General features: G+C 38.9%; 2 protein-coding genes across 3 annotated transcripts; one reads left to right on the top strand and one right to left on the bottom strand.

The window, feature by feature from the left end:
* Positions 1–559: 559 nt before the first annotated feature.
* On the top strand, positions 560–15,409 carry LOC146703316 (cadherin-related family member 1a). Of its 2 annotated transcripts, XM_085466496.1 has the most exons (18): positions 560–803; positions 1,047–1,049; positions 1,247–1,342; positions 1,697–1,842; positions 1,935–1,985; positions 2,253–2,342; positions 2,485–2,571; positions 3,823–3,939; positions 5,383–5,526; positions 5,614–5,692; positions 5,821–5,921; positions 6,969–7,172; positions 7,810–7,962; positions 8,621–8,785; positions 9,453–9,520; positions 10,837–11,065; positions 11,739–11,993; positions 13,996–15,409. In XM_085466496.1, the coding sequence occupies exons 1-18, from the start codon at positions 743–745 to the stop codon at positions 14,536–14,538; spliced, it is 2,592 nt and encodes an 863-aa protein (XP_085322622.1). In that variant the 5' UTR covers positions 560–742; the 3' UTR covers positions 14,539–15,409. The 2 variants fall into 2 exon arrangements, with proteins under 2 accessions (XP_085322622.1, XP_085322621.1); XM_085466495.1 differs by lacking the exons at positions 560–803; positions 1,047–1,049 and having other exon boundaries at positions 1,253–1,342; positions 13,356–14,062.
* Positions 15,410–22,401: 6,992 nt separating this feature from the next.
* LOC146703317 (leucine-rich repeat, immunoglobulin-like domain and transmembrane domain-containing protein 2) lies at positions 22,402–25,094 on the bottom strand. Its single transcript, XM_085467241.1, has 3 exons — positions 24,985–25,094; positions 23,986–24,767; positions 22,402–23,780 (listed from the first exon to the last, which is right to left on the bottom strand). The coding sequence occupies exons 1-3, from the start codon at positions 25,092–25,094 to the stop codon at positions 22,993–22,995; spliced, it is 1,680 nt and encodes a 559-aa protein (XP_085323367.1). The 3' UTR covers positions 22,402–22,992.
* Positions 25,095–25,410: the final 316 nt, after the last annotated feature.

Below are 25,410 nucleotides of genomic sequence, written 5' to 3' on the forward strand. Positions count from 1 at the left end.
TGTCTTTCGCCTGATTTGTCTGCTGGTAATTCATACCGGAAGGACATATTACAGTTTAAATTTTGTATTATTTATTTTATTTTTTATTTGTTCTTGTTTTTGTTTTTTGTTCGCCCACATGGTGTGATTGGCTTCTCTCCTTTTTATTTATAGGGTTTTAACAAGCCCATTAGTCACATATAGCCAAGGTGGCCTAAACTGCCCGCTGTTGCCAACCTTGCCTGCTCATTTACCAACACTAGCCTTAGCTGCACTCATGCACTTACAGCCAATAAGCTTTCTTTAGATCTTGCAGTCTACTTTCCCCAGGAAACCTAGTGACCTGCCAGGTGGCCCGTCTCAGCACAAAAAAACATGACAAAACAAACCGCTGATAATAACAACCAAACAAAAATCTGAGCTGCAAACATTTCCTATCAATGTTTCCAGACTAAACATGGATTCTGTGCCTCATGTGTGCGCCTGTCATATGTGTGGCGAGGTGCGATGATCACACCATATTGTGTGAAACTTGAACTCTCGTCTCTCAATGATCCAGGAGAATTTGGAGTGAGAGCAATGTGGTAGAAGATGTGTGCAGAGAGAAGGGATGCGTCACTGGATTAGTGCCTGAGACGCTGTCCCAGCCTCTTCCTACTTCTGAGCCTGCTGAGACGCTTCAAGAAGGGCACGACACTCACTGCTCGCTTTCCCTCCACCAAGCCTTCCACATGAGCCAGCCAAGCCTTACCTCCCCACCAGGATGAAGAAAGAAAAGAAAACGCATGCTTTACTGTTTCTCCTTATGCTTCACTTCACCTCGGGTAAGGCTCTGCTTTTCTTTTACTGTCTTTGTTGTGTGTGGTTAAGACTTCTTGCCTCGCACTTATCTGGTTAATCCTCTAACACAGAGAGGGCATGTCTGTCTTAGTGTGGACTTTCATGTTGCTTGTACTTCATAAATTTCAACATGCAATGCCGTTTTTGTCTGGGTCTTAATACTACAGCCTTATTATTTCTAATTTAACTCTTTTCTCCTCCCTGCTTTCAATTCCTGCCCTTGTTAGCAAGTGAGTGCAACTCTTCTCACTGTAAAATAATAATTAAGGAGAAAAATTATTTGATGTGGTGAGAGACATTTGTGGGGTTTGTACAGTGTGTGGAGCAGCTTCCTTTTAGATTAGGTCATTGTTTTTCTTTTATATCTCTCTTCTGCTCAAATAATGTGAATCGTCTTTTTCTTTCTTATTTTTTTTTTATCACAAAGGGCAATCAGACTATGCTCCATATTTTTACGATAATGGTCCCAGCAGTACAAATGGAAATATGGCCTTGTTCAGCATCTCTGAGGATACACCCATTGGTAAGGCTCCCGTAAAATTAAATTTTTTTTAAAAATTATTATTGTTATAATTTAATATTTTTAAGTTTGGTATAATTTGAGCATGTTTTTACATTTAGTGTAGTTTGAGATGTGTTTTAAGTGCCTAAGTGTTGTATGAAATGATCTCACATGGTGCTAAGGCTCCAGCTAATCGCTATAAGATCTTTTGGATTGTGACGTACATCACAGTCTTACGGGAAGAAAACATTATGGGTAGAGGCTCATCTGACCTAACCTGTCAAACGTGCCTTTTACACTAGTGCTGCATATAGACATGTCACGTTTCTGCCCCATTTCAAAGGTTTTGTCCCTGTATGTGTTCTTTTCTCATAGGAACACAGATATATGTCTTGAATGGCACAGATCCGGAGGAAGATCCAGTACGATATGGTCTTGCTTTTGAAAAGGGCTCTACAGAATATTTTAGAGTGGACCCAAAGTCAGGAAATGTGACTCTAATTCAGGAGCTCGACAGAGAGGTAAGCATTTTAATAAAGACTCCTGGTTTGGAAACACACAAAAAAAAACCCCACTTTGGCTCAAAGTGATGTGACATCTTTATTTTTCATAGAAACAAGATGAAATCTCAGTGCACGTGAGCATAACGGATGGCCGTAATAAAGTAAGCTCTATAAGCTACAGTGCAATTCAGTTTACAGTCACATTTTAATACTGCAATTTAACTGGAAACTCTATCATAAATATTAGGATTAAATAGTACTTCAAAAAAGTGCCATGACAGCCTGTAAAATCTATTTAACTGTGCATCATGACATTTTCTCTGCTCACTATTTAGATTATTTCTCTGCAAACAATGTCATTTTTTTTATAAGCTGTAGCAAAAGCAGCTGTTTTGGAAATTTGTAATTGCTTTTCACATGTGTTTCAGGTTGTTGAGACAGTGAGAGTCTTTGTCACGGATACCAATGACGAGCCACCTGAATTTCTAAATTTGCCTTTTATTATTGATATTCCAGAGGTATATTATATAAAATAACTATACAGTTACATGCATGCATTCTAGAGTGTTTTTTCCTGAATGTAATAAAAGTGTTAAACTAATGAAATAATCAAAATTCAATAATGTTTGAAAATTATTGAACTTTTTGCTCCTTTCCCAGGACACTGCTCCAGGAAGTAGCATCTACAGAGTCCAAGCAGTGGATAAAGATATGGGCTCAGGAGGAAGTGTTTCCTATTATCTACAGGTAGTTACCTGTTACATTACAGTGAGGCTGTGAAGTTTCACAGCCTCACTGTAATGTGCTTTTGTTACCATGGCAACTTCAAAACAACTTGAGTAGTAACTCCCAAATTGCAAATATTTTTGAAGTTGAATTGAAGTAAAGATGCACAAAGTCACCAGTAAAATTCAGGCACGTTAAAGAAGCTGTTGTGAATTTTAAGAAGTTTTGTTTAAACTCAGGTGAAAAATGCCAGCCACATATCACAAATTAGAAACTATATAATGCACAAAGATCCAAATATCATACTTGATTAATTCTGGCTACTGCATCTATGTTTACTGAGCCATCAGTCAGAAAAAAGCACTCTCCAAAATATAGCAGCTAGGCTTCTACGGCAGCACGTGCGCTGAAAAGTGACCCAGTGTAACCTAGGCTAAAGTTAAAGCTTTTTTTAGCCGCGTTGCACATGGCGTCCAGATGAATACTGAGTTGATTGTAAGAGAGTACTAATCACAGAGAGGGCTCTTTATAGCTTTACACCTCTTTACATCTTCAGCTCTCTTAACTCTCACATCCTGGAATACTCCCTGAAGTCTGCCAACACCTTTATCCTCTTAGAGCCCAAAATGTATTTAAAACTGTTAACAAGTTGGGTTTTTTTCATAATTTTAGCATTTCATTTTTTTCATATCTTAATTTTTCTGTTTGTTCTAGGTTTTTTTTTTAAGCTCTTCTATGGTTTGATTCAATTTCTGCTTTGCAATCCATTTAAAAATCAATTACATTTTTTATTACCAAGACTGCAATGCAAAATAAGCAAATAGCAACACTTTTAACTAGCGTTGTATGACCCTAACACTCAGGGATAACCAGAGGTCGACCTGACATCACGAGCATTGCGCGTGATGGAGGGAGGAAAAGGGCATATGAGTGATGGGACAGTGATGCAGGGAAAGATTAATCTCATACCATAGAGCAGTCTGGAAATCGTGTTACTTTAGTGGATTAAATTTCAATTACATTTGAGCATGGCATTGAAAGCTTAATAGGGGCTTAGGTTTGGTCTGGGCCAACAGCTGACAGCACAGTGGTTGTTAGTCTCCATGTGTCAATTGTGAGACAAAGCTACCCTGAAATGCCAAGGTTAAAATGAGCCAGGCTAAAATTGATCGGTACCATATCAGAATTAGCTTTATTGGTTTTCATTGCTAAATTTAAGTCGAAATAAAGCACTCCTACTATCTTTATTAACTGTGACTGTTATATTACCAGACCTCCCCATTCACCAAGTTCACCATTGATGGACACAGTGGGATCCTCAGAGTTAAACCTGGTGAGACTTTGGACTTTGAGACCACACCAACGCATTTTGTGACAGTAGTTGCAAAGGTGAGAGGTCACTGTGACACTTTTACATTTGGGTTGTGCCTTTATTTGCTTAATCAAATGGTCTTAATACATGTAAACACAGTAAGTAGCTTAGTTTGCAGGTATTTCTGTCCTCAAATGTAAAGGATTTTCAACTTTAAAGTCATGTATTTTTGACATGCAATTGCATCAATCATGGGGTTTAAAAAAGATAAATGAAATTGCAGTTTAAAATTATTTAATTCTAAGTAGAAAATTACATAAAATCTAAAAATTAGTTATTGGAGTTTATCAATAACATTCCTTCTGATACAATTTGTTCATATAGAACCAAATCCTGCATATTGTAAAAAAACAACAACAACAAAACAACAACAACAACAACAAAAACAAAAACAACATTATACTAAATACACACATAACATAATTATGTTCTATGAGCAACCCATTGCAGTGACTGAGAGGAAAACTTCCTTTTAATATGAAAAAAAAAAACCTGCTGCAGAACTAGATTCAGAGTAAAAGTTGTTTTACCTTCACTGATTTGGGTGAGAGAAAAGCAAAGAGTGAAAAAGGGGAACAGGGAGCTAAAAAAAAAATCTGTTGGGAAGTGGTGAGATTTTAAGTTGCTGGTCTGCTGACGCACTGAAAGTCCTGCTCCCAAAAATAAGTATAATTTATCACTGTGAATAATAGTTGGTGGTGAAAGCTAGTTTATTTTTTGTAGCCTCGGCTCTGGCTACTTAAATACCTGGCTGTGTAACATTTAGTAGATAATCCAGTTATTAAAAAGGTAAAGCTATGATGTATAAAAAATATTATATTATAGTGTTCCCAATTAAAAATGAATTTCATTGCCTAACTTTTGATTTTTATTAAGGTGCAAGTTTTTCCTAGGTTTTTTTGGCCTTTTTCAACTTTAGTCGATAGACACAGTGAAGATAGGACAGGAGAACAGAGGCAGAGAAAGAGGGGAAGACATGCAGCAAAGGACCTTGGGTTGAACTCGAACCCGGGCCAGCAGATCTCAGTTGTATGGCACGTGGTCACAAGCTCAATGCACTGAACTAAAGTGGCAAATCAGACAATAATTGCTTCTAAAATTATACTAAACCATGAACATGTATCTAAAATCTTATGCATGTTCTTTCTGCAGTTTGTGATTTTTAGCAAGTTAAGAAAAAACAAACTCTTAACTTTTTCAAGCAAGACATCTCTTTAAAGTGCAAGTAACATAGCATTTAGGTTAGAATACTAAAAAAATGTATATTTTTGGTTAAACTAAATTTTTAGTGTTTTTTGTGAGCTGGCTTCAAGCTGTTGTGACAGATAACATGTAGCAGAGATCCCATAATCCCAACATGGCCAAATGTAAAATAAACTTAACCATGTCTTTGATTAAATATAAAGGGTTAGCTAATTATGCCATGTGGTAACTTTGCTTTTACCTTGTTGTTGTCACAGGATGGAGGTGGAAAGTACAAGGGGAAGCATCAGGTGTTGACTTCCACAGCCACAGTAACAATTAATGTTATTGATTCCCAAGACATGCCTCCATACTTTGTAGGAACACCATATTTTGGATACATCTATGAGGTCTCTGTTCCTGTAAGTTCTTGTCGCATTCACTGAATTAAATTTGATTTCAGTTATTGCTTTTGTCTCCATTGTGTTGATGTACTTTTTTACTTCTAGGGCTCTGAAATATACACAGTGTACGCTAAAGATGGTGACCAAGGCAATCCTAACCCGATACATTATTCCATTATTAATGGTAAGAACAATAGCAAAAAGAGAAAAGTGCAAGATTTAGTTGCTTGTTTGTAAGGCAAAAGTGTGTTACTGTGTCTTCTTTTAGATTATGATCAGATTTCAAACAAAACTTCTATCAACACCTTTCAGGTAGTGATGGTGTGTTCGACATAAATAGCACAAGTGGTTGCATCACCCTGACAACTTTTCCATCTTTGCTGAAAAATGAGCTGTATGAAATCAAAGTCAAGGTAACAAGTTATTTTCTACTTATCTTCATTTTTAAAAGAAACTTTTCACCGCAGTAGCTTTTGAAACCACCTTCAGCAGCCATAAGTTGAACGGATAGATTTTTTTCTTTGTACGACTTTATTAGTCTCTCACATGGTTGTGGATAAAGTTTGGTCCACTCTTTACAATATTGCTTCAGTTCATTGAGGTTTGCAGGTATTTGTTTATGCACAGCTCTCTTAAGTGCCAATCAAAGTATCTTAATCAGTTTTAGGTCTGGCCTTTGAGTGGGCCATTACAGCACCTTGATTCTTTACCTTTTCAGCCATTCTGTTGTAGATTTATTGCTGTGCTTAGAATCATCATCGTGGTCCATGACCCAAGTTTGGCCAAGCTTTGTCTGTCAGGCAGCTGGGCTCACATTTGACTCTAGAAAGTATAGAAAGGAGTTCATGGTTGACTCAATAATTGCAAGGTGTCCCAGTCCTGTGGCTGCAAAACAAGTCCAAATCATGACCCCTCCACCACCGTGTTTCACAGTATGAGGTGTTTGTGATGATATGCTGTGTTTGATTTTCACCAGATGTAGTGTTGTGGATTAAGGCCAAACATTCACTTTGATCTTGTCTAGCCAAGGGACATTGTTCCAGAAGTCTTGGAGTTTCTTCAGACACAACTTTGCGAACCTAAGCTGTTCTGCTATATTCTTTTTAGACAGAAGAGACTTTCCTCTGGCAAACCTTCTAAAACATGTTTGTCAGGTTTTGCCCGGCCTTGGGGCGTATTTTCTGGGATGTCCACTCCTAGGAAAGTTGCTACATTGTGTTAACATACACCTGAATGCTCCAGACCAGCAAAATTCCAAAACTTGTTATCGTACAGAGGTGGTCTCGCTGATGATCGGTTAAATAAATGCATTTGATTAGAATCATCTTGCTGCTTCTTCTTCTGCTTCTGGAATAGTTTTTAACAGGACTGCATAGAGTCCCATGAAAACCTTTTTTCACCGGTGCTTCTTACTCTCATTGACTATAATTTTATTTACTTGTGTATTTTTTAAACTGAAGGCATCTGAGATAGGCCCAAACAATGAGCTCCAGGACTATGATGTTACCACAGTGACTGTCCGTGTGGTTGATCTCAACAACCATCCCCCAACCTTTTATGGAGAAAATGGGCCACAGAACAAATTTGAAGTCACCATGTATGAGCATCCACCTGCAGGGGAGATCCTCCGTGGCTTCAAGATCACAGTCAACGACTCTGATCAGGTACATGAATTCCCAAATTGCAAATATCTGATTCATTCCTTGGACATGCAGCAGTGTGCTATTACTAATCAATAACTGTGATCAAAGGTGGTGCAATAATATTAAAATTTAAAGAATATTAGCCAGTTGACAGATCCATTTAAAGAAATTACGTACAAAGTTAACTAAATATGTGAAAACAAACGTGTTGTGCAATAATGCCGCCCCAAAGTTGCAAATATCCAGCAAAAGTATTGAAAGTAAAAATGTCACTCACTATGCCACCATGGTTAGTCTCCTCTACCTGTTTATAATAGCTCATGTAGCATTACATGACACTCTTATACTCTTATTTATGTGGTGGCAACAGCTCAGGAGGTAGCACAAGTTATGTTATAATGTTAATAATAAGTTGGTGGTTGCTCCAGTCTGCATGCGAAATCCTTGGGCTAACTGCAAACCCCAAGTTGCATCTAATGGCGTGTGAGTGTGTATGAATGTATGTCAAAAGCACTTAAGCATAAAAAAGTGTTTGTGTGAATGGGTGAATAAGACATGTTGTATAAAGCGCTTTTAGTGCTTAGGTAGAGTAGAAAAGCGTTCTAAAAGAACCAGTGAGTTTATGTAATGGATTTCTGTATTGTGCTGACATTTTTAGGGAGCAAATGCCAAATTTAAACTGAGGCTAGTTGGGCCGAGCCGAGTGCTTCGTGTGGTTCCCCAGACAGTCCTGAATGAAGCACAGGTGACCATCATTGTGGAAGACACATCCGGCATCGACTATGAAAAGGGGCCAACTCTCTCTTTTAAGGTGAGGCGCCGTATGGGCAATATTACAACATTACAATACGTTATTATTAACAAGTGTCGAAGAAATAATCCTGTTAGTTATTTTACTGGGTGGGTAATCTCTTTTGGTTACTAGGAAATATGATTTTGATTAATGGCTTTAGCCCATGAATTAACTGCATTTTCATTAACTTAAGCTTTGCCTGTATACTAATACTTTGTGAATGTTGCAACATAAATACATAGCTCACCTTTTGTAAACTGCCACAAAGATAATTTACTCCAATCATTTGTGCTTTGTAAAGGACCCAGGCTAGAAATCCATCTATCAATATGACTGTAGATAAGCAATAACAACATGAGCGCCCTAGCAAGTCTCTGATTTATTTCACTGACTGCAGTGACATTAATTTTAAAAATCATGAATCAAATCTGAAAATATTTTCTTTGCTTGGTTTACAGTTTCACAGAGTAGCCAGTGTGGCTTTAGATATCTGTATATCCATGAACTCATTGATTATTCATTCATTCATTCATTTATTTGTTCATTTTCAGGCACAACAAATACCTATATTGAACATAAAATGCACAAAACAAAAAACAAAAATTGCCTGAAAAAATTATGAGTTGACTAAAGCTTTCAGCACTAATTTAATCACTCTGAGTGTGTCTTCCTGCAGCTCCTGGCAGTGGAGATTGACACTCCCGAACGGTTCAGCGCAACAGCGGACATAGTGATCAACCTGCTGGACACAAATGACAACATCCCTAAATTCACATCTGAGTATTACATCGCCAGGGTCCCTGAGAACTCTCCTGGAGGCTCCAGTGTTTCATCTGTAACAGTGAGTCAATCACAGTTAAACTCAGCTTTAACCTGATCAAAGTGATTATATAATCCATCTTTCCTCTATTAAATGCATATTGCTCAGCACAGTTCATTAGATAAAAGCAGATTGGTGCCAGACAAAAACAGGCTTAGCGCTCTCTTGCTTCAGTTTGCTACTCCTGGTTATGAAATTTGTTATCTCCATGTCACAATCTGGCATATGTCCTATGTTACTCCTCATCGAGGGAGATTATTAAAAAATATATTGGCACATTTGTCCCTTGCTTGTCATCATACTGTAGAAACCCTGCAACCAGGCAATGTGTCCAAGTTAAGCAGTGAGAAGTAAAAAGCTTAATTTTGCTTCAAGGTTAATCATGTTGACCGATGCTTGCTGAACATCCCCTCGCAACACACTGTATATGAGCTTAAGACTCTATCTAGTTGTCCACAGGGGGTTTTAGTAAAAATAAATGACACAATAAATTATTTTCAGTCACCTTAAAGTAATCATATTTATTTAAGTTACATATCTATACACTATTATGATGTAATTTTCCAAATAAGTAATTAAAAATTTTTAAAGTGTAATTTTTTAATATTTTGTTGTGTAAGCATGAGTATGTATGTGTGGTATGTAGGAGTATGTAGGTGTATAATCGCCTTCCTTTTTTTCTCTGTAGGCAAACGATCCAGATTCCGGGTCTTGGGGTGAAGTCAAATATACGATTTATGGATCAGGATCTGATTTGTGAGTATGAACCTTTCATTGCTGCCAATTTAGGTTCATTCTGATCAGATCTTTAATTCTGGCATTTCCACAAAATGCATTTCACAGCCTAAAGTTATTTTGAAAGTATGAGTCAAAAATGCTCAGAGGCTCAGGGTGTTTAGTGCCAGCAGGACACTAGTCTTGAGTCATCTTTGTGTCTTTGATGAAAGAGGTAAGCGGGAAACTGGTTTGATCGGCCCCTCTGCTGCACAAACAGCTCGCTCTAAAATGGCTGTAAGATGCTGGCTAATCTCCTAATTGGATTGGTAGGTTAAAAATAGAGAGCCTGGCCCATCTCACATAGGCAGAGCCAATTAATATGCAATGTGACAGCTGGAGCCACAGAAACGGCAGCTTTGAGAAGCAAGGCAACATACAGCGAAGGGAAAGTGAGAATTTATGCCTGTCTGCAGGCTGCAACCTGAGTTAATTGTGTGAAAGTTATCAGTTCCAAGAAAACTTGTGAAATTTCACAGCGAAAAACAAGACAGAAAAGTCTGCTGAATAAAATGGCTGCATGCCCAATGTTGAACTAGAAGGCACTCAGAAAGCTCCTGGCAAGCTTTAAAATGAGTAAACCTGCTGTGTGTACGAGCAAGTATTTATTCCTTATTGTATCCCTGAAATTGTTATGAATGTGTTTTTAGGTTAGAGAAATATAACAGGTGGTAAAAAAAAATTAAGCCCTACAGGGTATAGTCAAGCTCTCCTGATTAGTGATCACTTTAAAACAACCTCTGGAAAGTCTGAAAATCTCAAATATACATTCACAATGTTTGAAATGACAAAATAGTTAGAAGCTTTGTGGTTCCAGATCCTCAGAAAACACAAACAGTGTATAACAATAAGAACAAAATTGAAAAAAAAAACTTGGCAATTATTGTGTAAATCAATATTTCTCTACAGATGTACATATGCATTTCATATGCTGGAGATCTGTCTTTAAGGAAGCAACTCATTAAACATATTCTCCCTGCAAATCAGGGTTCAGGATTTTTCACCCAAACAAATAAGCATAAGCAGCAAAAATGTACAAGTTTGTTTTTCCTACACGTTTTTTAAATCAACTGGATTAACATCTGAAGCCTTACAGTACAACACGTCTGTCCAACGATGGCTGTAAAGTTGTTTTTTATAGCAAAGTGTGAGTCATGTAGAGATTCACAGGGAGCAATGAAAATCTGTCACTTGAGCTGTGAATTACGATGCCTGTATTAGAAACGCCTGGTTAGTTGAGATGAAGCTAAATGGACATCTGTGGTTGTGACTCATGCACTGTGTGATCTGAACTGCAGGTTTTCCATTAACGCTTCATCAGGCCTCATCACCACACAGCCCTGGACCAGCCTGGATGCAGAGGTCAGGTCAAAGTACAACTTTTATGTCAAGGCTGAAGATTCAGAGGGGAAGTACAGCTTGGCTGAAGTCTTTGTCACAGTCACTGACATGAACGACCACGCGCCAGAATTTGATGAAGTGCTCGTGGAGAAGACGATGATTATTGGCACGCCTGTCAAAATAGAGGTACATTTTGCTTTGAAATTGATCTATCTCGTCTCTTTTAGCTTAATCTGTGATTCTACTTTCACCAAGTTTCAGCTTTTTTGTTGTAAACTGAATGTTTTGGGAGCTTAGATAACAGTAAACATTCAATGTATTGAGCTTTGGTTCTAGAAAAGTTATGATTGCATAATTTGGCATCAAAAGACTAAGATTTTGGTGTGTAGAGCTTTCTAAATTTGTTAATATTCCATGGCTATAAATACAAAAAACACTATTTGCGCCTTTCTGATAAAGACTACAAAAAACAGCTGTTTAAAATGTATTCAGTTGTGTGGATTAACTAGAAACGTGTAACTAAATTAAATAAAATTTGATTTAAAATCTAAGGAAAATCTGAAGCCTGCAGTGGATATTCTGCATTAATACCTGGTTTAAAACACTTCTTATAAAGTAATCAGTGTGACTAATTAAAATTATTAATAGGGAAACAACAATTCCATAGCCAAGTATACGGATGATAAATTGACTCATCTTAAAATGTATGCATATATGTGCCAAAGCTAGGTTAAAGAACGACATATTGCATGCAATATGTCAAATCTAATGCATTTTACAGAAACATCACAGCCTAAGAATAAAGATTTATTCGTTTACATTTTAACTAAACGCTATTGATGCATGATGCTTTTTACAGGCCGTGGATGAAGATGCGGAGTCTCCAAACAACGTCATTGAATACTCCATCATGACCGCAGATCCTGACAATGCATTTGACATCAATGCTGACACTGGCGAGATCAAGCTGAAGCCTTATATTAAGTCTATGGAGATTGTACAGAACATCACCAAGCAGAAGGACTGCAAGTGGTCTGTGGTGGTCGAAGCCAGGGACCGAGGCTCTCCGTCCTTCAGCACAACAGCTGTGGTCAACATCGATATCACAGAGGCGGTAAGACTTGTTCCGACTCGGAGCATGCTTGCAGTGCTTCCTGTCCCAGAGCTGAGCTGTAGACGTGCATTTTAACATGAGTCAATAGGGACTGTTGCCATGCTACTATATGCTTCTGCTAAATCAGCGTCCTTGTTTCAGCTAGTCACATTTCACTAAGTTCATCTACTTTAAAGGATAACACTGGTAATTTCTTATAGTTTATTTAAAGATCAGAACTAACAATAAAGTTTCCTACTAAGAAGTGAAAAAAAATCCATTAATACTAACTGGACTATCAGGTTCTGAATGCAATCTAATTTGTGGCTTTAAATATGAATTATTACAGAGTTTTAAAACCAATTAACTCTAAATTTGTAGCTTTCCCTTTCAGAACAAAGTTTTATCATAAAAAATTATTTGGACAAAAAAACAGTTTTAACCATTCTGGGATTGATCCACTGAACAGTCAAAGGCCACTTCATTAGTTACACTTTTTCATTTACTGGTTAACACAAATATTTAATCAGCCAATCATTTGGGCTCACCAAATAAGACAAGAGGAGACTCAAAAATGTTGCCTAAACTGATGAGTCACAATTGTTGCTGCAGCATCCAGATGGTGGGTCAGAATTTGGCATGGGCAACATGAATGCATCAATCCATCCTGCCTTGTCAGCAGTTCAGGCTGGTGGTGGTGATGGTGGTGTAATCATGTGGGGAAATTTTTTGGCATACTTTGGGTCCCTCAGTACCAAGTGAGCATTGTTTAAACACCACAGCCTATCCGAGTAATGTTACTGCGCATGTCCATCCCTTTATGGCCAATATGTACCCATCTTCTGATGGCTGTTTCCAGCAGGATAATGTGCCATGTCACAAACCTCAAATCATCTCAAACTGGTTTCTTGGTCATGACCTCCACAGTCATTCAATAGAGAACCTTTGGGATATAGTGGAGCAGAAGATTTGCATCTTGGATTTGACACCAACAAATCAGCAGTAACTGTGTGACGCTATCAAATCAATACTTAGCTCTGAGGAATGTTTCCAGCACCTTTTTGAATGTATGCTTTGGATTATTACAACAATTATGAAGGCAAAAGAGCCAAAGCCAACCTAGTGCTGGCAAGGTGTGACTAATGATGTGGCCAGTGAGTATATATGGTCATGGCTACACATTTTACTTGTTGATGGAAAAATTCACACTCATTTTGATCTTTGAAATATTGATATAAACATTAGCATTATCCTTTGAAGTTTTTGCTCATTTGCATTGATCCATATTTTTCTAATACTTTTTGTGTTTTCATCCTGAATCCATTATTTCACTCTCCATGATGTTTTTGGTTCTGTTTGTGTGTTGTGTATCGTGCTTTTCAGATAAAAGGTCGAGTTGTTTCATACTTCATGGGCCTCAGCAAGCGTCCGCTGACTGTTTTTGGAATTTTTTTGAGCATTCTCACGTCCCTTGTTTTACTAACAATCTGCATATCCACCATCCTGTACTGTAACGCAGTGAAAAAGTCCAGAATCAACCCTGAGAGTAACTACATTAAAGTGGTCCGCAGAGTCAAGTGAGAAATAACCAATGCTTCTCCTTCATTTTCATTCATGAACATTAAAATAATGTTTACTGGCTGGGTTAGGTCTGTAAAAGAGTACCGGTGTACATTGAAAGAAAAGTCTTTTTTATTATTTACTATTTTTACTTCCACAAACTTTTTTGGTCCCATGAACTGGTCATTATTATTGTTTAGCCCTCGTCAGTCAAAGAGAAATCCTAATGCATCGCACTGCCAGACGCATTCCTAAACATTAGAGACATATGTAGTTGCTAGCTTTCCTGTATTGTAGGGCAGAAGATGGATGTCTGGGTGCGAGTGTGAAAGTGCTAGAGTGTTCATAGACATGTTGTTTGGGCCTCCTCTGTCAGTGCTTTGGCATCCAATTTCATGTTTGCATGCTTTTGACAAATACTTGGAATTCAGGTTCAAACTGTTTTATTTATGCTCTTTTACAGACTCCTCTCAAGGGGCCTATGGCAGCCTTTTTAATGAAAAGTAGGGACAATCCTTTAAAAGCTCTAGGCATGGTCACTTTTATCATTAGTGTTTTGGTAGGAGGGACTGTCTTGATCTCTACGGCTATGTACATGCGCAACTCAAAGTCCAACAGGATCATGCCAGCACGCCGCATCATTAAGAGGCGACCCAGGGACCAGCAGCCTTGGACCTTCAAGATACCTGTTATCAAATTCACCAACCCTGGAGAAAAGTTCCTCATAACCAACCCGGAGAGCAGCCTCCAGCAGGAGACAGGTAGCCCCCGGCTGAAGCCTCCACCTCCCATTGCTCCCTGTCTTCCGCCTCCACCTCCCTCTAACGTGCGGCCCAATGAAAGGCTGCGTGCAGTCCCAACAATATCTGGCGCACTGGCATCCAAAGGCTCCAAGAAGGCTAAGTCCAGCCGCCGTAAGGAGGGAAACATCAGCTCTGCTTTAGTGTCGGAGCTTAAAATGAAGCTTGAGCAGAAAATACACGAGAACAACCAAGGTTATTATTAACTTTAATGCACAAATATCTTCTTTGATGGCTCTTAACTCACTTCATCCGAGTTCTGTGTGATGATGAGGTTACGTGAGCCTACCTTTATGTTATTTACAAGCAAACAAAAGAAGAGAGTGGTTTACATAATTATGTCTTAAGACAAGATAGAAGTGGGCTGCAGTGTATTCTCAGTTGACCTGCTTTAGATAAAAACAGGAGACAGCTTGAGTCAGCAGTACAGTACTAGATAATTCACCACACTGCCATCTTGAGGAGGATTATCATTTTAACATTAAGAAGCATTACAAGAAATTGAAAGCTGAGAAGTTGCTCTTTTGTATGATGAAAATGTGCCACTGTAGGTTTTCACAGTAAGAGCATCTTGCTTTTATTTTGTTGAGTGAGTAACTGTAGAAAATGCTTTTATATAAGTGGATGTGGATCTATTTTAATTGTACAGCACTGTAAACATGGCAAAACCGCAGCTGTATCATGATGCAGTAAATACAGCAAAGTCAAAATTAGACCATCTAACTCCTCTTGAAGGATGTTGTTGATAAAAATCAGTCATATGCTTGAAATTTTTAAGCTCAGATTACTATTTATATAAGCTGCTTGGACACTTAATTCATATGGGTATTTAAATGTAGTGTCAAAAATGTAGGGTCTTTGCACTGCTACTTTCCAGGTTACTTTTAAATGCCTTCAAATGTAGGCAAATACAGTGTCATCACTGCAAGAAATATGATGTTCTTGATTCTATCTTAGCTTACTATTGTAAATAAGTTTAGAAAAACTATATATGTTACATATAAATAACACTTGCCTGGTATTTCAAAGTAACATATTTGTACTGTCTTTGTACTGTCTTGATTTTGAATAAATATTCAAAAATATCTTGGTCTGTGCTCAATTTTGTCCTGGTGGTTTGATGTAGTTTTTTAGTTTTTTGGGGTTGTGGTAAAGACACAAAAACTAAGACACTGATTAAAATAAAGAAAACAATACATACATTATTTTTACACAGCAACACTGTCCCCATAGTTGAAAAGTTCACTGCAAATAATGCATTGGCTTAAGTGGACTGGCTTAAGTACAGCGCTTAATTTTGATGTTTTGGTACTTAGAGTTTTTATGGTTAATCTTGCCTTATGAAGATCATAGCAATGCAAGGGGAGGGATCACTAGTGCAAACAAGCGTGGGACTAATGTCAGTCTGTTATGTAATGTAAATCACAATGTTATAGCAGCTGTGCTTTGTTAGTCTCTTGTTGTTGTTGTGAATTTCTAATGTAAATGTCACTGTTTTCATGGCTGAGGGTGGAACTCAACCTGGCTATCGATGAACCACCATGACTAATACTACAGCAGTAAGTGGTAACATGTGGCCACCCTTTCCATGTCCAAATTCCAGTACAGTTGTAGCCATGGGTTTGACCAGTGCATAGAAGTCTTTACCTTCTTTTAACCCTTGTATGGTGTTCGGGTCTGTGAGACCCGTTTTCAGTTTTTCTCAAAAGAAAAATTAAACAATTAATTATTTTTTCAACCTGAAATTCATTGGCTTTGGCTTATTTTCTGTGAAGAACATGAATCCGAACTAATTTTCAATGACCTCATACTGTACCTCCCCCCACGCATTTACATTACATACAAGGTGTTCGGGTCCACTGGACCCAGGCCTAATAAAAGTGTTGAAAGTGCAGGTCCTGTGTTCCCACACTCTGTCTTCCTCCTTTCTGGTGCTGCTGATGGTGTTTTCTTCCCCTCCTGCTCCGCACAAAGTTGCAACATTGTTGAAAATTCAACTATCAACACCGTCTGCTCTTACATTTCCACACATTTTACCCTCTTTCTTGAGGGATCCAAATTTTCTCATCCCCTGTCCCACCTGCAAATTAGGGGCATAATACTATAAATAAGACTTTGCCAGTGTGGTTCTTTATCACAACTGATCAAGATGGCAAAAGATTATCTGCTGCGAGGGCCATCCAATTGATTTTGGAAGAGAGAGTGGCTTCGGATGATGATGTTGACAAAGAGGTTTCAGAATATTTCACATTTCTGAAAATTTAGAGTCTGACAGTGACTTTGAAGAAGAGGATGAGGTTGAGCACCATTTAGTAACAAAACGAAGACGAGCACCCCATCTGCAGCCAGCTCCAGGACCAGAACAAGCCCACCAGACAGCAAGTGAAGAAATATGGATGTCAATAACTGGTGAAATTGAATGGTCTTCTTGCCCAAGAAATGAGCCACCCTGCAGAGCTGTTACTGTGATAAGCCAGGGCCAACACGGCTGACAGTTACTCATGTGCAGGACATCAAGTCTTCATTTGAGCTTTTCATCCCAGATTACATCCAGAAAATTATTCTGGATTGCAGTAATCTAGAAGGAAGGTGTGTTTTTGGAGAGAGGTGGAAGGAGATGGACCAAATTGATCTGCAGGCCTACTTTGGGGTTCTTATCCTTGCAGGAGTTTTCAGGTCCAAAGGGGAATCCACAGAATCCTGTGGGATGCAGAAACCGGCAAGAACCTTTCCGTGCATCAATGTCTCTGGAAAACTTCCACAAAATTTCCAGGATTATCCGTTTTGATAGCCGAGACGACAGACCAGCTCGACGGCAGAGAGACAAGCTAGCTGCCATCAGGACAGTGTGGGATAAGTGTGTGCACCACCTACCCCTGTTTTACAACCCTGGGCCTAATGTCACCATTGATGAGCAGCTGATCCCATTTAGTTGTGAAACATATTGCTTCACGTGTAAATGTGTTGTCTTTCCACTCACTCCACTTGATTATAACTGATTTATGTTTTTATAACATTTTATAAAAAATAAAAAATAAAAAAAAAACGAGAAGCACATTAATTCATAAATGTGATCTAACAAAGGTAAAGGGAAAAAATTAACCATGTTTACTGTTCATATGGCTTGTAATTGGGATGAAGTAAACATCTGTTGAGTAATTTAACATAAAATTGTTTGATAGTGTTAATTTGGAAAGCCAAAACTAGCGGGTCCACCAGACCCATGAACACTGGCTGAGTAACAAAAATATGAACACCACACAAGGGTTAATTGTTGAGCTTATTGGGGTTATGATGGTAGGTTGTCTACCTCCATCCTATCCCTAGCACTCTCTGACATGCCAATCATGAGTATGTTCTCCTCCACTCTATGGTCTTCTTCTGTTCCTTCTGTCTAACCTTTGCTCAATATCTCCAGTATCCCTCCTCTGCACATGTCCAAATCATCTCAGCCTTGCCTCTCTAACTTTGTCTCCAAACTGCTCAACCTGAGCTGTCCCTCTGATGGACTTGTTTCTAATCTTGTCCGTTCTAGTCACTCTCAACTAAAGTCTAAGCATCTTCAGCCTCACCACCTGTCTTCTTGTCAGGGTCACTGTCTCCAAACCAAACATCATAGCAGGTCTCACACCCCTCTTGTAAACATTCCCTTTCATTCTTGCTGCTATCACAATTCACCCCTGACACTCATCTCCACCGGCTTCATGGTGCCTACACTGTCTTCTTTATCTCTCGTGTGCACTGTCCATTGCTTTGAATAGCCGATCCCAGGTATTTAAACTCATCCAACTTCACTATCTCGATTCCTTGCGTCTTTACCTTTCTACCAGCCTACCAGGTTTCAACGTAACTTTATTCTTTCATGAGTTATTTACAAGTTTCTGACCACTTATAAAATGTGTTCAATGTGCTGCCCATTGTGTTGGATTGTCAATGCAACCCTCTTCTCCCACTGATAGCAACACCGCAGGAGAAATGCCAGCACAGGCATCCAGTATCCGTAGTTTCAGGTGCTGCACATCTCGTATCTTCACACCATAGACAATCGCCTTCAGATGACCCCAAAGATAAAAGTCTAAGGGGGTCAGATCAGGAGACCTTGGGGGCCATCCAACTGGCCCACGACGAACAATCCACTTTCCAGGAAACTGTTCATCTAGGAATGCTCGGACCTGGCACCCATAATGTGGTGGTGCACCATCTTGCTGGAAAAACTCAGGGAACGTGCCAGCTTCAGTGCATAAAGAGGGAAACACATCATCATGTAGCAATTTCAAATATCCAGTGGCCTTGAGGTTTCCATTGATGAAGAATGGACCCACTATTGTTGTACCCTATATACCACACCAAACCACTCTCCAGTGACGTGCAGCGAGTGCTACGCTGTGGGTTCTTGCTGAATGAAGCTAGGACAGCCACTGATGTTTCTTCATTAGTGACAGTTTTCTTGCGTCCACATTTTGGCAAATCCAACACTGAACCAGTTTCACGAAACTTAGCAAGCAGTTTGCTAACTGTGGTGGTCTCGTCGGGTGTCTTGCATTGAAATCTGCTGCAATGACCCGGTTATTGCATTCACCAGATATCAACACAATTTTGATCCGCTCCTCACGTGTTAACCTCTTCGACATGTCAATGGCTGTGAACAAAGAGAAACTTGTAAATAACTCATGAAAGAATAAAGTTACGTTGAAACCAAGCACACCATTGTTTTTCTTGTGACATTACCAATAAGTTTGATGTGTCACATGGCCCTCTTCCTATTGAAAAAACAAAAGTTGTATCCAAGATGGCCGACTTCTAAATGGCCACCATGGTCACCACCCATCTTGAGGAGTTTGCCCCCTCACATATACTAATGTACCACAAACAGGACTTTAATATCACCAACCATTCCCATGTTATTACGGTGTATCCATATAAATGGCCCACCCTGTACTTCTCCAGGCTTTCTTGCACCTGCTCCCTACTCTCACTACAGATCATAGTCTCATCTGTGAACATCACAGTCCACAGAAACTCCTGCCTGATCTCATCGGTCAACCTGTCCATCACCACTGCAAACAAGGTGCTCAGGGATGATCCCTGATGTAATCCTACCTCCATCTGTTACTCCAATAGCACCTTTCCTCACAGTCTTGCTACCCTCATGTATGTTCTAAAAACCATGTCTTCACTCACTAGTATATTTGCATCTCTAACCTTATTCACTTAATCTACTGCACATCCTTTCCAGCTTGATTTCTGCCTCTAGCCAACTAGTACAAGTCCTTTTCAAGACTTTCTTGGCTTGGTTTTTTCTCAATCTTTCCAGAATGTCTGGAATGTGAACAATTTCTAAAATACTTTACTGATAAAATTCTATCTCTCAAATCCTCACTCCCCCCAGTGGTGAGCCTTGCTTTCACTGGAGAATGTGCTTCTACTTTTCATCAGTTTGAGCCAGTGTCACTCTGTACACTTAAGCAAATTGTCAAGCAACTGAAAATTACTAGTTCTGCATATGAACCTCTTCCGTCTCGCATTGTGAAGGACGGCTTTGATGTAATTGGGCCCAGTATTCTATTTTTAATGAACTCATCATTGTCTTCTGGCTATGTTCCCTCTGTTTTTAAACATGCTATAGTGCAACCTGCTCTCAAAAAAAGGTGTCTTGACCATTGTGATTTTGTTAATTATAGGCCGATATCCAAACTTCCATTCCTCTCCAAAATCCTAGAGAAGATAGTTCTCTCGCAACTCCAGGCTTACCTGGATGCGCATGACATCTGTGATAAATTTCAGTCTGGTTTTAAACCACGCCACAGCACCGAAACAGCTTTGCTGAGAGTCCTTAATGATCTTCTCTTAATTACTGATTCAGGGCATTCTGTTGTATTAGTCTTATTGGATTTGTCCTCAGCTTTTGATATGGTTGACCATAATATCTTATTAACGAGGTTAGAACGCACTGTGGGCATTCGGTGTGAAGCCCTTAACTGGTTCAAATCATACCTTTTGAACAGGTCTTTCTCCGTTACCTTGGGTACTTATTCTTCCTCAACTGCATCCTTATGCTGTGGTGTGCCCCAAGGCTCTGTACTTGGCCCAGTGTTATTCTCATTATATATGCTCCCCCTAGGCTTAATCTTTCTCGAGTGCATGAGAGAAGTCAGAGAATGGCTTTCAGGCAATTCCCTTATCCTGAATGATAAGAAAACGGAAATTGTGGTGTTTGGCAACCATATCCCTTGGGGCCTATTAGCTGATACCTTTGGTTCCTTTGCCACTTCTTTCTCTGACTCAGTTAGTGACCTAGGTGTCCTGCTGGATAGCTCTTTCAAATTTAACAAACAAGTGTCCTCAGTAATCAAATCTAGCTTTTACCAACTGCGCCTTATTGCTAAGGCTAAGCACTATGTTCCTCATAAAGATCTTGAAAGGCTCATTCATGCTTTTGTGACTTCTAGATTGGATTACTGTAATTCTCTCTCCTTTGGTCTTCACTCCGCTCTCCTTCACAGACTCCAGCTTGTCCAAAATGCGGCGGCTCGCCTCCTGCCTGGCACTAGAAAGCATCACCCCTGTTGTTATTGATTTGCATTGGCTACCCATAAAATATTGCATTGAATTTAAAATATTGTTGCTCACCTTTAAAATTATAAATAATTTAGCCCCTCGTTATCTTGTCGATCTTCTTAGTCTATATGTCCCTGGGCGAGCCCTCAGGTCTTCAGCCCAATTACTCTTGACTCAGCTTAGATCTAGACTTAAATCTAGGGGTGACCGTGCTTTTGCCCTGGTTGCACCTAATCTGTGGAATAACCTTCATCGCTATCTGTGCGTCAGACTCCATTTTATCTTTTAAATCCCGTTTAAAAACTCACTTATTCAACATAGCTTTTCCATCTAGTTAGTGTACTTATTTTATATTTGGTTTAATTTTTATTTATGTACTTTACCTTTTAGCTTTATCTGTTCTTAGTAACTTTGTTCTTATATTCCCTTTTATTGCTGTATAATTAGTGCCCTCAACCTGATGACATATGTGGTACTTTGTAAATAGTCTTTTATTTGATCATGTCTTAATTTACCTGTTTTTATTGTAAAGCACTTTGGTGTACCGCTGGTTTTTTAAACGTGCTATACAAATAAAGTTGTATTGTATTGTATTGTATTGTATCTTTCCATAATACACAAAATCAGTCTTTTTCTTTGTTTTTTTTTAGCCAACTCCTACAACAGGATCAAGAGTTGGCATCTTAGGCTCCTGCAGGTACTTATGAAGATCCAATATTATAATGTTATTTTGACACCTAACAACCACCAAAAAAATACAAATCACAAAGTTTCTATAGCTTGGACAAGTACTAGCTGCTATAATGAACGTACATTAGGGTTCCCATTGTTCTTCTAAAATAAGCAAAACCTTCACTAAAATTGATCAAAGCTGAATTAACCTTGTTTTTTTTTATTTAGAAATACATTTATTTGGAATAATTTGCTATACTGAAAGAAACAGGTAACAAAAAAGAAGAAGAAAAAGAAAAGTCAGCATTACATAACTTTTCCAGTCTTTTACTACTACTGTCCCTACTTTTCATATAACATCACTTTCTTTTTAACTGGGCTGTACATATTATATTAAATCAATTTATTAATCAATTAATCACCTTTCGGTGATTAACTTCTTGAAACAACTATGTCTGGAAAAAGTACTATATATTAATATATTATCTAAATAATAGCCTTTTTCAATTGTTTTATTTATCTATTAAAACATAAAATTATTATAACATGCAGTAACTGATGCACATGTAAAAATCATGTGAAAATACAGTCACCGTGTGGACACAATCAGCTCAGAGGCATTAAATGGAAATATCATGTTCTGCTGACTAGGATTCAGATAGAAAATCACTTTAATCTGCTTAGCAGTGTATGTATAAATTCATGGGAAAATACAGCTTACGTAACAAATCCTCTGAGTGATTGTGATAAAAAAATCTGAGTATGTCTCAGCATTTGTCTTTGACTTCTTTTTAATCCACATCAAACGCATTTCATTCAGTCATAATAAATCTGCAGTCCTTAAGAGAAAACACAAAAAGATTAAAAACATTTTCAAGACAAAGTAAATCAAAGCAGGCCAGAAACACACGTACAATCCACAACATCATATTGCAGTACTGCATGATAACTTAATTACACACGATTAATTTTTTTATTTCACAAAGTGACACTAAAATAGAAAATAAACCCTCCATTTAACAAGGAAGAAAGGCATCTCCATTTTCAGGTGACAGCTTGCAATATACATACATTCAAAGTGGATGTGTGCGTCTGAGTTTATATAAGCAGCAAAGTCAAAAAGAGGAATTATAACAAAAGTCCAAAACTGAAAGGGAAAACATGTTTACCCCATGAACAAATGTGTTACTTTACCACATAATATATGTACAATTCAATTTTTTTTTTAAAGTTTTATTTTAATGTTTTTACTTACATGGTCACAAGAGTCTTCAAAGTGTGAACCAGAAAAATAATGGTGCATGTATTTTAGAAAATAGTATACTTAGCTTTGTAATTCAACTGTAACACATACATTTAGAGGCACAAACTTAAACTACAAATAAACTTCATGTAGAAATGTATTATGAATGCAGTTCTTGACTTTGATGCTAGTACAGGTAAGCTGCACTTCCTCCTTTGGACTTATCCTCAGACCTCCGTCTCTTTGTTGGCTTTTCCATCGAACTTTTGCACAAAGCTTCATCGCTGGTTGCCTGCAGGCTGTCAAAAGTGCCCTGCCTCGCCCCCTCCTGCAGGTTTTCATCATGCATTCTGTGCATCCTCCACAGATCCACAAACCGGTCCACACAGCTGAACCTGGCCTCTGTGGTGCAGGCATACATGCCAACCGGCACAGCCAGCACCATTGCGCACACAATAACTATAATGTGGATTAACCTTTCTTTCTGCTCCATCTCACTAATGTCACTTCCTGTTACAAACACAATGCACTGACCTTCCCTTGGTGGGTGGTTCTTCAGGGTCACACACACCTCGTATTTGGTGACAGGAAGCAGATTACTGACCGAGTAACTGTTGATGCCCGGGCCAATGTAGATCATTTCCTTCTTTGGTGAATCATATTTGCCAAAGTGGATGGTGAACCAAGTTTCTGCAGGATTTTCAGTTGCTGCGTGCCACTCTAAGGTAATTCCATAAACTGTCTGTTTGGCTATGTGTATTTCAATGTAGGCATTCTCCTCAGATGACAGCATAGGGACAGGCGGGAGGAGAGGAAGGGAGGAATCAGAAGAGGCGATGTTAACTGTAATGTTGACAGAGGAGTTGCCAATGAAATTGTTGGCCGTGCAGGTGTAGAGTCCTCGGTCTGCCAGATGAAGAGAGGGGATCAGGAGCTGGGAAGAGAAGGTCTCCTCATCGATGTTTGTCTGTGATGCTGCAAGGTGAAAACAGCATCAGAGCAAATCACAGGATTTTTTTCATCTGGTAATGACATGCTCAGGTATTCTGATATTATGCAGTAAGTATTGTCTCTTTCAAAACACTGCAGCCTGGGAGTTCACTATATATACTTCGCTAAGTGCTCCAACAGCAGGTTCACAACAATTTAATGGATGGTAGTGATTAAAAAAAAATCTTACCAACAAATCCTCTTATAATCTTCAGACTGTACATCCACTGAATGGTCGGCTCTGGCCTGCCCTTCACTAAGCATGTTAGGGTTGCATTTGCTCCCAGAGGTAAAGTGATGTTGGTTTCTGGGGCAGAGGTCACTGGCCTCATGCATGATTTTAACTGAATCTCGTGGAAAAACTTGTGAGCTTTGAGAGCTGGACCTGAACACATCAGATAAGAGTTCATCAGGATGATGGGAGGGCTGACTGCCCTGGTGAACTCCACAAAGCCTTTGAGGCGGCAGTCACACAACCAGGGATTATCATGCAGCCCCAAAACCACATTTGACACCATCCCTTCTTTTGCCCAGGCTTTCTCAGCTATTTGAAAAAGGGGCCAATTAATGAAGACTTCTTTTGCTATGACACTAAGCTGATTGAAGGATAAATCTAAGTAGGTCAGTGCAGGTAAATATCTCAGAGCATGTTCGGGTAGCACATCCAGGTGATTGTGTTTTAGGTCCAAAATCTTGAGTTTTGGTGTATCCTGAAATGCTGTCCATGGTACTGAAGTCAGCTTGTTCCCTTGTAGCCTTAGCTCAGTCAAGTTAGCGAGCCTCTCTAGGCTTTTCATGTTCATCAGAGCGATCTCATTAAAATTTAGCCAGAGGAACTCCAAGGCAGGCACTTTTGAGAAGGATCCTCGAGGTAACTCAGTCAGATGGGATTTTTCAATTCGGATTTTAATGAAATCATGTGGGATGTCCACTGGGATTTCTCCCATGGAGGTTTCCATACATAGTAAAGACCTAAAATGACAGACAAGAAAATTTGTGCTATACAAAGATAATGGTGTAGTACACTTAGCTTAAACGCAAATTTTGGATAGTGTTTATTTGGGCATTTCACACTAGTCATGCTATAAGTAATGTTTATTGTAGCACGTAACTTATTCAAAAGAGGACAGACTCATAGCAAATATACAACCGAGCTTTACAATGTAGCATATTTTTAGTGGCCACTTACCTTCCTAAGATATCATCTGTGCAGGAGCAACCGAACAAACAAGTTGACGATCCAAAAGAGATGAACTGGAATACCAAAGTGATATGCAATGTGACATAAAAGGCGTCCATGATCCTAGACACGCATATGAAATAGGCCTGTCAGGGCAGGACATGCTCATGGGCTGCGTGAAAGAAAGCCCATTACCTTAATCTCCCTTGACGTAACCCTTAAGAGGCCAAATGACATGTGAGACACAGGTGTATTTATAGCAATGGTCCACTTTTTCTAAACACAATGTTAGATCTTTTCAAAAGGACATAAAGAGTTAACATTCACAAGTGTTTTTCAGTCGAGAGCTATGAGTTCGGCTTGATAGTAGTTCTTGTCTCAGATATGACCCCAAAATGCTTCGCATCAGATTAATTTAATTTATTTGTTCCCCAC

Source organism: Copadichromis virginalis, linkage group LG8 (genome assembly GCF_057382275.1).
Source record: "Copadichromis virginalis isolate Kocher_CV1m ecotype Utaka linkage group LG8, C_Virginalis_male_GT1.1, whole genome shotgun sequence".
Taxonomy (NCBI): domain Eukaryota; kingdom Metazoa; phylum Chordata; class Actinopteri; order Cichliformes; family Cichlidae; genus Copadichromis; species Copadichromis virginalis.

What these genes read in the sequence shown, in the direction of transcription:
- LOC146703317 (XM_085467241.1), bottom strand. Translation starts at nt 25,094, where the DNA reads ATGGACGCCTTTTATGTCACATTGCATATCACTTTGGTATTCCAGTTC. An exon ending in ACAGATGATATCTTAGGAAG is followed by an intron (nt 24,768 to 24,984) that starts GTAAGTGGCCAC and finishes CTGTCATTTTAG; the next exon opens with GTCTTTACTATGTATGGAAA. An exon ending in GATTATAAGAGGATTTGTTG is followed by an intron (nt 23,781 to 23,985) that starts GTAAGATTTTTT and finishes TTCACCTTGCAG; the next exon opens with CATCACAGACAAACATCGAT.
- LOC146703316 (XM_085466496.1), top strand. Translation starts at nt 743, where the DNA reads ATGAAGAAAGAAAAGAAAACGCATGCTTTACTGTTTCTCCTTATGCTT. An exon ending in CTCTGAGGATACACCCATTG is followed by an intron (nt 1,343 to 1,696) that starts GTAAGGCTCCCG and finishes CTTTTCTCATAG; the next exon opens with GAACACAGATATATGTCTTG. An exon ending in CCAGTGTTTCATCTGTAACA is followed by an intron (nt 8,786 to 9,452) that starts GTGAGTCAATCA and finishes TTTTCTCTGTAG; the next exon opens with GCAAACGATCCAGATTCCGG.